Below are 12,048 nucleotides of genomic sequence, written 5' to 3' on the forward strand. Positions count from 1 at the left end.
AGGCACACATAGAGGAATAGAAGATCTGTGAAGACACAGCAGAGCCTCGGCTGTGCAGTAATTTCCAAATGGCTTGGACTGAACTAGGCATCCAAATTCCTTCAAAATTACTAGGCTTCCTGTGCAATATAAACAAATGTTTACCCATTGCCTTTTGCTCACTGCACCTGTCTGTGAGAGTACTGTTATTTCTTCTTGAAGACTTCATTCTCAAAATATGGCAGGATGAGAAATATCTCAAGAATGATGGTTTATTTTCCTTTGACATGTCAGGACAAGTGTCTCACATCAAGAGAGATATTTTCTTCTGGGAGACTTCCAGATCAAATCAGACAGGACAAAAATGTGACTAAGTGTGATAAATGGCTCAGTGTTACCATCCACACACTTTTGTGTCACCAAGGATCCAATCAGAGAGACTGACATTTAACTTTGCTCTTTCCCTCAGCCCACAGATCTCAAAATGTATTACATTCTCAGCTCCAACCTCTAAAGGTAAGACAAGGATATGAGAGAACTCATTCCAGCAGCATAGCTTTAAAAAGTAGAATTAATACTCTATTATCTATAGAATTCAATTTAATGTACAGAAATTATAATACATATTAAACTCTCCACTACACCACCCTCAGAAAGCCACCCTAAGTGGGAGACTTTCACTTCTGAAACAACAGAAGATATGAATATATCACTATTTGCCTGTACCTCTGACCAATTCCAGCCACTGCCAGTCAGCCATTAAAAAAGCCAAGTCTGAAACTGAGCAGGTAAAGAATCTACCAAATGATGATTTGCAACAACTAAAATGAAAAGCAAGCATTGTAACCTGTAACATAATTATTCATCATTAAGTTAAGTTGTTCAGAAATAATTACTGATACAATTTAGTGTACTGCAAACACATTTTAGAAGCATTAGAACAAACATGATTTGCTAAATAGGTTTCATACATGTATAAACCTATTACACATAAAACTTTCCCGTGTGAGCTTTTGATCTTGTTTTTCCCATCTCACGTTGAAAGTAGAGCACTAACATCACACATGAAATAAATCAAGAATTTCAGCTGAGGTGTGACATTTTGGTAGTGTAAACAGCATACCTCTTTTCAGAAAAGATGGTAGTAATTCCAGAAAGTTTACCTAACTATTGTGAACAGTTAAACACATTGCTACATACATTCAAAAATCATTCTTTTATTTTCATCTGAACAGAATGTGAATATCTGTTATTAAATTAGTCAGATAGTTCTTAGACCAGTCATCTGGTTAGAAAATCATTTTCCCTTTATTTTTTACATCAGCTCAGCTCCCTTTTTTCCTTCTCTTTCATTAGAGATTATACTTTTCAGAAGCAATGCTTACCTGTTAACTTCTGAAAGCTCACCTGTGTTTCTTGGAGAGCGTTTTGTGGAAGACTATAGTATTAAAACTGTTCATCTGTATTAATTAGATACATCTGTTTCAGAAAATAAATCTGTGTCTATAAACCACTTCTGCTTGGCCATATGTAAATTAGGCTAGCAGACATTTCGGAACTGAATAAAAAAGTGCTTTAAGTGTGCAACTACAGCCAGAAATGTGTAAGTGACTCTGATTTGAATGTTTCCTGTACTTATTTTCTGAGATGGCAAGATCCTGTGTTTTCTAATACTTTGTTTGCACTGCACACCTATAAAAAGAAAAGCAGCAACAAGATTATCTTCTGTCTTATACACAGTGATATGACAGATAGCAAGCAAGGCCAAATTACTGCAACCTCAAAGCTTCATTTCTGCTGTCTGAACTAAGTGAAAAGCATGGGCTTCTCTTCCTTGCCTGAGAGGAATGAAGACTTCCCAGCCTATTTGCAGAGCTATTACCTGGAGAGGCAGCAATGAGATACTTATTCAAGAACAAGCATTGGTTTTCATGAGTGGATGAGCCGGGTATTTTGCCTTCCGGTCAGAAACAGCAGTGCAGTAAAATATAATAAATGAGATGCCTATTCCTGCAAAATTTTGTATCTCAGTTCAACAAACCCCTCAACAGGAATGACTACGCCACAAAAAAAGTAGACGTGCTTTTTAGTGTATAATCCATAGTGCTCATAACATCAAACTTAGGGACTGTCAGACTTCTCATCATACATCTGCCATGGGTGTCATCTGCCCAAACATGTCCAGTCACCTGAACAGTCAGCATATACAACCCTGTTCTGAAGACAACTTTAGGATGCAGTGTAGACATATATCACAGGACTATCACTAATAAAATTAAGGTTCTAAATGTATGTTGCTGATAACAATGAAGCAAAGAAGAAATGATACATGATTTTGCAGAAGTTACTCTATCTTATCAGGATCCTTGGAGATTCACACTTAAACATGTTTGCATATAAAAGAAAATGTGTGACATTTGCAGAACTCTTTTTTTGGTACATTACCTTTAAGACAAAGCAGTGATCTGTAGGTGCCTTATATTTCACTTTGTGTTGGTAACCATAATACACGTTCACATTCTCAAACTGAAGGAAGCATGCCAGATCCCGTGATGTCTACAAATGAAAACCAAGCACATCATTGTTAGAACAAATTGAATTTTGATGTGAAATTCATTAATAGGACCTTTATCAAGTGCATGAATGCCAATGACTTTTATTCCCGTAACTCTCATGAGTCTGACTGAAAAAACAAGTATTAATTTTAAGTGTCTGCTTTCTTAAAATAAAAATTAGAAGAGGGTCAGTATATATTATGAATAATCTATAACACAGCTCAACATTTTGCTATTGTTCTGGCTATGCTGTGCTTCATTGCTTTGTGTGGAGATTTCAGCTTATGCATAATACGACCAAAGAGAACGCCATAGTAATAAATCACACCCTTAAAATTCTGAGTGGAAAAAGAAGGTTTGGGGTTCTAAACTGCTTTAGGAGCTTGGGTTTTTTTTGTTGTACCTGTAACAAACAAACCCTCATCAGGAAATAAGCATACATTTAATCTGTTTTGCTTTGAATTTTCTCAGATTTCCTGGCATCATTCCATTTCTGCTTATCATAACATTTGCTTGTTCACAATATATTGCTAAAGTAACAAGGTTTCTGTATTGCTGGCATGTTTCTCAATGATGAATTCTGCATACAGTAGCTTCTGCAATCCTTTGCAAGGAAATGCAAAAATAACTATTTCACATGGTCACTGTTGGTTAAACTGAGAAATCAGGGAATTGTGGGGAAAAAAAGGGAAAATAAAACAACAAACCACAAGCTCCCTCTACCCCTAAAAATGGGGTATGGTATGATGGTATGTTAAAACTTGCATATGATGGTTCTTTTCTGCTGTTCTCGTTCTTAATGATATTTTCATTACAATATATCCTTGAGTCAGCTTTATTTACAAATTGAGTTTGCAAGTAAGATTTGTGAGGAAACACTTCCTACTAGATGTAGACAGGGCTTTTCTCTCTCTCTCTCCTGTCTCCGCTGGAGCTGATAATGCCAGAGATTTTGTTAGTGAGTGTGTGGACCTCGGTTTTTCAAGCATCTTAAAGTTCCTAAATGTGCTCAAATCCATCCAGTATAACGTGTTGTTCCTTTCCTTTAGGAACCAGGCAACAATGATTAAGACCAATATGAATGCAGTTGTTTATCTTCTAAGGAACAGATTTTTATGCAAGGGACAAAGGCGCTTATTGTGAATATTTGTACAATGTTAACATGACATAGCAACGTTAACATGACAAAGCAACACAATTAACAGGAATAGATTTTTTAATTATCTGTAATTCTGATGCTTTTGTTTTGTTACTCTGCCCATTAACAGCACGTTTTTGAATGGGATGTAAGTAGAACAATGCTGAAGAAAAAAATTAAGATAGCAGTGCTGGCTGGTGCTGGTTTGTTAACAAATAACCTTGAAACAAAAACTACCACAAGCATGTATGTAAAATTATCTGAACATCTCCCCGTATTTTCACCTTCACCATGTATTTTACAGCTAGCACAAAGTGCTAAAGGTATGCCAGATGTCTTTGCTTTTGTGTCACAAGTGAAAACAGGAATACTATGATGAATTTCAAAAACAGCTGCAGCAGCTGAAGATACTGTTGTCTGCCAAGTGTTTGTTTCTGTACCTCAAAGAAACACTACTCTGCCCACAACTGAATGATGTGCAAGGTGCACATGCACTTTTCATGCTACCCTGACAAAGGGATGAAGTCGCATAATTTAAAGGCTTTAACTGAAGAGCTCTACTGAATTCTACTGCAGTGCTTTAAGATGTTTAACACTCATCCTGCTCATGTCCCAGAGATTACTGTCTCTACAACAGACACGTGTATCTCATCCTCAGCTGTTCCAATACAGACTGCAGTAATCACTTAGATAACCATTAAGCACAGATTTGAGCTAAGAGACTTGACTTTCTCTGCAATTACTAAGACATGGGCATAGGCATCCTTTTGCTGAAGGCTGTTACAGGATGCAGGAGCAAACAGATGACTGTTCTACCATCTTAAAGGGCTGTCACTATCTCCTAAAGAACTAGATTCTTGGTGGTAATACAGTGACTTTAAAGCACACAAGTCCCAAAAATGCTCAGTTACAGGCTGTTACACAGGCTGAAATGAGGAACAGGCAGTAAAGTGTTAAACAGCTGTTACAAGGGGACTGTTACAAACTGTTTACAGCTGTTCACCTGAAATAAGAAAGCACTTCCCTCATTTGCACTATGATGAAAAGTCACTGGAACAGCTATCACTGGATGAAAAAAGGCTGAGTAACTATCAGGACATGCTTGCCTTGCTTTGGCACTGTACTACTGGTCATTGTTGGAGGCATGCTACAAGAAAATGTCCAAGATAGACTTTGCGTTTGACTATTACATTTTTTTCCACCTTAAGGGCCTTTTAAATAGCATTCAAGATCCTAATTGACTGGATGTTGTGTGCACAACCTGATTTGAGGCATGAAAGCCATTAGCTCAGGGTAAGGTAAAGTCAAAATAAATTGCTGATAAAGCAGTAAGGTGATCTGTGTTTCAGTGTGGTTTGGTTGTAAACACAGGTTACTGGAGCAGCAGCACAACATCCTTTTACAATAATAAAACTATTTTTTCCTTTATATTTTAGTCAGGAAATAGCAGAAGAGTTAAGTTTCAAAGCATAAATCTTAACAGTAAAGCTTCACCACCACCAGAATATTTTTTAAATATGAAGCATTAGCAGAGATGTAAGAGAAAAGATTTTCAGAACACACAAAAAAACCATATAACACCAGTCCCAGAATCCACTAATCTACCTCATCACTGTGGAAATGAAAAGACACAGCTGTATGTGCAATACATCCAGTGCCGGCAATTCAGACTCTTAAATATTTTGTAATACTAAAAATAAGTAAATTTGATTCAGCCGGGTAGACGCTTCTGGCTCACTTCTTTCTACACAACAGGTGGTCTTAAAAAGCCATAAAAGACACAACACATTCTCTATGTACAGACCACTGTATTAAAAGTGTACAGCATTTCACATGCTGGCTACTGGTGCAGAAAGTCAGTATCAAGCAAAGTAAAATTCTATCTTTTTTGTGACAAGAAATTAGTTTACTTGACAACTTTTTAAGATATGCTTTCCCAGGAAAACCACAAAACAGTGAAGCATTTGGCAGCACGCCACCAGCTGACGGGTGCTATGCTGTTTTTCTTCCCCCTCCTGCCTTCCGGAGGAGCACCCTTTTATTAATGCTTTTATCTATCCCTAGAAATCAAAAAGAGAGAAACGTGACAGGATTCAGTGACTGCATTCTAGTATTTGCACAAGTGGTGTAGTCAAAGTTGAACCATGAAAATCTCAGCTCTCTCAGATGCACCAGACAGTGCTTTTCAAATGTCAGCTTGGGAGTTCTACACTTTCACCTCCATGAATTGTTTTATTGCTAAAAGGATTATTTAGCTTCCTGACCTTGGTTTTTCCTCTGGGTACATAATAAATTCCAGAAGCTCGTAGAAGAAAATAACGCCTCTTCCAGGACTTTTTTCCATCTTCTTTTAAATAAAGGGCCCCTTCAAGCTCTGGCACAATGACAGATGTCCCACAGAAGCTCTCCTGTGCAACAAGAATAATAACACACAAAATGAATGCATTTAAGCACAATCTTATCAACATATGGCAGAAAAATGCTCCCTTGAAAAATAAAGACATTTCTTGTGGCAGCAAACATATGGAGAATGCAGTTACTAGGGAGATGAACACCTTAGACAGGCAAAGGAAACTTTTCTAAGCTGATGCTGGGTGCTCACACACTGATAAAGAAGGCTTGCAAAACCTCCATCCCTTACAGTCAAGCAAAAACCTACAAAGGCTTTTAACTAGACATAGATGTGCTCAGTGAAGGCTATAGAACAGAGTAGTTTGTACTGCTGGGTTTTTTCTCTACTGCAGTGTTTATAGGTTCTGTAGAGAAATACTTTGGTAGAGAGATGCTTTAGAGACTGTTCAGAGCTCTAATAATAGCTAAAACTCTGCCTTCACTTTGAAGTACATGCTAGCGTTTAAAACACTGTTTAATTGGATATACTAATTGTTTGCTTGAAGGACTTACTGTTGGGTAATTTTTAATGCAAACACACTTATCACTTAATGTTTTCATCTAGCATTCACCAGGATTTCTGCTGGTTAACATCTGGTGCCTTCAGGAGATGCACTAATTTGGAAATGTGAGTCCTCAGTCACCTGAGAAAAGCATTTCTTTTGTGAGCTTTTACCAACTGCTTGCCTGGAGAACTGTGGTAATCTTTTCTTTCAAATAGCTCTGGATTCTTCTCTTTCAAGAGTACATCTGAAGCAAAACTTGAGCAGGAAAGGCAGGAAATTAAACAGACTTTCTGGAAAAGTGAACAGGTCTTTTTCTGTTGTAGTACAGCTAATAAGTTGAGAAGTAAATCCACTTCTAACCTAAAGATAATTGTTCAGTACTGATCAACCTTACTAACAATAAGAAGTCCCAAAGGCTGGCCTAAGAGTGAACAATCTGCATTTTTAATGAGGAGCAGCAGATGCAGAGGAAAGTCTACATATTAAACCCAAGATACAAAGGCACCAATGATCACAGAACTCCCTATTATTACACTATTTCCCACAAAGAACTAAATATTATTGCAGAGCAATAGGCAAATAGTGGCAGTCTTGGCAACATTTGTATCATCAGCCTAATAATTTGGCTTACCTCCAGCAAAGCCTCTTTGTTTTTATCATTCATTTCTTTGCTTTCCTTCTTCCCTTTGTTTGCCAGGTAGAAATTCTGATGAAGACACAAAAGAAGTTCATGTTCATTATAAAACCAGCAATACAAGTAATTAGATTGCTACAAACTTAATAGTTACTGAGTTCTTTCAATACTGAGTACTCCATCAGCAGGTGCAAAAGAAAGATGCTTAGGGACTCTTACAGAAAAGTTTAATCATATATGACTGCTCATGAATTTTAATTCTTTACTCTGAATATCATTCAAAGCTAATACAAGATTGGTTTTGCCCATGTAAATATGGCTTCCAAACATTTAAACTAGTGGCCTATGTTTTCGGCTGTTTTTCTGGGTCAGTGGGTTTGGGTTTTAGCATTCCAATTTTTCCCTATATAATTCACAATTTTTCCTATATTATCACAGATTCTAGAGAATCTAACATTGGATTGCATGCTGATATACAATGAATACAATGCAGTATCAAAAGGCTAGAAAGCATTTTCCCTACAACCCAATCTGGTCATTTGCATGCTTCGTATCTTGCACTCTGGATATAATTCAGCTCTCAATTTTTAGTTAAAGTGCTTATATGCCAAAGCCTTTATCCAAAGTTATTATTTTCTACTTTTGTACCCTTGCTCATGTTCTTCAAAGTACTGTTATGCAGTGAAAAAACTGTTCAAAAATCTAGAAGAAATCTGAAGAAGAGATCACCATGATCTTGGCATGTGCTCCAGCCTACTGAAAATAAAGCCTGCATTCCTCTGTTTCTGTGAGGATGCAGCTTCCCTTGGAGGACCCGGTGCCTGCCTGCCCCACAAATAAGGAACCATGCTGCCTCGAGCACATGCTCACCCATGAAAACAAATTCACCCTCTGTAAAACAGCAATAACCAGTCTGCATCTGTCTGCATTGTACAGATGGACAAAAGGAAAGCACTTGGAAATATGTGCAGATTCTGACAAGTGGGAAGGATGCTAGGACCAGTGTGCTAGAGCATGTGCAGTGGCTTTGCTCCACAGCAAACAGGGCCAGACAAGCACAGACAGCTGCCTGCAGACTGTAAGGCAGTTGAGTGTGAAGGGAGATCAAGGATGGATGCATCAAGTGACCTTGAGGCCAGAACGGTTACACTCAAGAGTTCTTGTGATTTACAGTTTTTCAGTTTATCTGACTTATCTCTATTTTTTCATGTCTCAAGACTATGAGAAAGTGACAACATATTTACACGCCTAGAGCTCCTCAACACCTGAACTGCAACGCAACTACAAACATTACCAAAATACAAATGAGAAGTGTGTAAATGAAGGAACAGGCTGTTGCCACAGTATAAGAAAGAAAAAAACAAGCAGCAAATCTGCCCTGCCAGCAGACCACGTTTACAGCAATGCAATTTATCTGAAGTGAAACTGCTCTTCCACAGAGCCACATCTTCTTTTCCAAGCAGTGCCATGAACAGCTGTCTGCCAGAATGCAAGCCTCAGAGCAGACCGTTTTTGGAGGGGCACCAGGAGAGGAAGCAGAAGACGTCTGGATCTCAAAATCAGTTCTTTAAAAATTGCTTTCTTGAAAGTTCACATTAAGTCAGACAGGGAAGCTCAGAAACACAGACACCTGTAATGTGGCCTATGCTGATGCCATGTCTGTGGCGTGAGAAACTTTAACATTCAATACAACAGACAGTTATCCTAGAAAATGCAGCTGGCTTCAGACTGCCTGGACATATTTTTAGTCCACAGCTGAAGGTAAACAAACGCTAAGGACCACAGCTTTGCAATTATATCTAAAGAAAATATTCAGAGTGGGAAAAACCCCAAATCAGCTCAAAACAAACCCGACTTCAAAGTTCTGAGCAGCTGCAGCCCAGCGATCCACGCATGTGCAGCAGCTCTTCTTGACAGGCAGCAGCACCTGGGCTTCAATACTGTTAGGATGGATTGGGCCTCCAGACCTTGGTATGGATTTGGAAAGTAGAGGGACAAACAAGCTGTAAGGCTTTTTCTCTAGATCATTATAAAGACATAGTACAACCCCTAAAATACACAATGAAGATTTATCAAGAAAAGCACACCTTATCACTGTCTGAACAAGGCTTGGCTCATCAACTTTAATCACAGAATCACAGAATGTGTAGGTTGGAAGAGACCTTCAAGATCATCGAGTCCAACCCAGCCTTAACACCTCAACTAGGTCATAATATCAAGTGCCACATCCAGTTTCCTTTTAAACACATCCAGGGATGGTGACCCCACCACCTCCCCAGGCAGCCTATTCCAATATTTAATCACTCTTTCCAAGAAAAACTTCTTCCTAATATCCAATCTATATTTCCCTTGACGCAGCTTAAGACTGTGTCCTCTCGTTCTGTCAGTTGCTGCCTGGAGAAAGAGACCAACCCCCAGCTGTCTACAACCATCCTTCAGGAAGTTGTAGAGAGTGATAAGGTCACCTCTGAGTCTCCTTTTTCTCCAGGCTAAACAACCCCAGTTCCCTCAGTCGTTCTTCATATGGCTTGTTTTCCAATCTCTTCACCAGCTTTGCTGCCCTCCTCTGGACATGTTCAAGCATCTCAACATCCTTCCTAAACTGAGGGGCCCAGAACTGGACACAATACTCAAGATGTGGCCTCACCAGTGCCGAGTACAGGGGAAGAATGACCTCCCTGCTCCTGCTGGACACACCATTCCTGATACAGGCCAGGATGCCATTGGACCTCTTGGCCACCTGGGCACACTGCTGGCTCGTGTTCAGCTGGCTGCTGACCAGCACTCCCAGGTCCCTTTCCTCCTGGGCACTGTCCAGCCACACCGTCCCCAGCTTATAACACTGCAGGGGGTTATTGTGGCCAAAGTGCAGGACTCGGCACTTGGACTCATTAAACTTAATTTTGTTGGACTCTGCCCATTGACGCAACCATACCAGGTCTTTCTGCAGAGCTGTCCTATCTTCCAAGCGGTCAACACACGCTCCCAGCTTAGCGTCATCTGCAAATTTACTAATGAAAGATTCAATACCCTCATCCATGCCATCAATGAAAATACTGAACAGAGCTGGTCCCAGCACAGACCCCTGAGGAACACCACTGGTGACTGGCCGCCAGCTGGATACAGCACCATTCACCACCACTCTCTGGGCCCGGCCATCCGGCCAGTTCCTAACCCAGCAAAGAGATTCCTGTCCAAGCCCTGGGCTGCCAGCTTTTCCAGAATGCTGTGGGAGACAGTGTCAAAAGTCTTGCTAAAGTCCAAACAGACAACATCCACAGCCCTTCCTGCATCCACCAGGTGGGTCACCTGGTCGGTCATAAAAGGAGATCAGGTTGGTCAAACATGACCTACCTCTCCTAAACCCGTCCTGGCTGGGCCTGAGACCCTGGCCATCCTGTAAGTGCTGCATAATGACACTCAGTATAAACTGTTCCATTATCTTGCCAGGTACTGAGGTCAGACTGACTGGTCTATAATTACTGGGATCCTCCTTCCCACCCTTTTTGTGAATGGGTGTCACATTGGCCAGTTTCCAATCTTCTGGAACCTCACCAGTGAGCCAGGACTGATTGTAAATGATGGAGAGTGGCTTTGCAAGCTCATCTGCCAGCTCCCTCATCACCCTGGGATGAATCCCATCTGGGCCCATAGATTTATGAGTGTCCAAGCATCTCAGCTTTCTGACTGCCTCCTCTTGGATAATGGGGGGACCATTCTGTTCCCTGACACCATCTACCAGCCCAGGAAGACAGTTGTCCTGTAGGCAAGTTGTCTTCCCACTGAAAACTGAGGCAAAGAAGGCATTAAGCACTTCTGCCTTCTCCTCATCAGCAGTTACTAAGTTCCCTTCCTTATCCAATAGAGAGCAAAGGTTGGCCTTACCTTTCACTTGCTCACACCTCAGGCACGCCTCCTTCACATTAATCCCTGAAACAACTGAAAAGCTCAAACACTCTGGGCAGGAATAGGTCTGTACAGATGCATCCTTTTTGGTGGGCTCCACTTGGTCACATGCACTAATACCAACAACAGTTTTTGACCGTGTTGAAACCATTACTAACAGAAACCACAAGACCAAACAGCCAGTAGAAACACCTCGAACAACACAACACACAGTACTCCTTGCCAGCAAGGGAACTAGCAACCCTGCCTGCTTGCCAGAACCGCCGCGCAAAATGCCTTGGCCACACCCCAGGTCACCGCACTCCCTACAGATCTCTTATAATGGGCCACTCATCAACGCAGGGAGCTGCGCCCCTCGCTTCCTGAATGACTCACAACTGAAGAGATCCACACCTGCTTCACCTTCTTATAATGGGCCACTCATCACTGCAGGGAGCTCCGCCCCTCGCTTCCTGAATGACTCACAACTGATACTAGTGGGGAGACCATCCATCTGACTTAGTCAGCCTTCTGCGGATTGGTAACACAAAAACAAACCTCCTCTGACTACTGATTCACATTCAGGCATCTGGCATTTATTTAGCAGAAGCCCACATCACCCTAAACTGACATAATCAATTGTAAAGAGGGAAAGTTTGTAAGGGTATCCATGCTGGATCTCTAATGTCACAGCTTTTTCATTAGGGAAACAGGGCTCTGTCACCTAATCTAATGTTACACAGATGTACACTGTTGTCTTTCACCTGTTCAACACACACTTAATTTATTGCTGATTACCTCCTTTATGTCTCTGTTCTGAAATCTGGAAGTACATGGTACTTATTTGTCAGTGGCTAAAAACCTGGGGAGCAGACTGAACACTGTACTTGTTTCATCACTGTGTGGTCTTCTATTTTTGAACAGAAGCATTCTTCCTAGAGGAGGCAAACCACATGTGTC

General features: G+C 40.6%; 1 protein-coding gene across 2 annotated transcripts in view; it reads right to left on the reverse strand.

The window, feature by feature from the left end:
- APBB1IP (amyloid beta precursor protein binding family B member 1 interacting protein) overlaps nt 1-12,048 on the reverse strand; it is a 64,875-nt gene that overhangs the window by 18,848 nt on the left and 33,979 nt on the right. For both annotated transcript variants that reach the window (XM_083867405.1, XM_083867404.1), the window contains 3 exons: nt 7,201-7,275; nt 5,937-6,080; nt 2,425-2,535 (listed from right to left, as the gene is read on the reverse strand). In XM_083867405.1, the coding sequence (XP_083723531.1) occupies nt 2,425-2,535; nt 5,937-6,080; nt 7,201-7,275 (330 nt within the window). The remainder of the gene's footprint in view (nt 1-2,424; nt 2,536-5,936; nt 6,081-7,200; nt 7,276-12,048) is intronic.

The sequence above is a fragment of the Zosterops lateralis genome (genome assembly GCF_965231275.1).
Source record: "Zosterops lateralis genome assembly, chromosome: 1".
NCBI lineage: Eukaryota > Metazoa > Chordata > Aves > Passeriformes > Zosteropidae > Zosterops > Zosterops lateralis.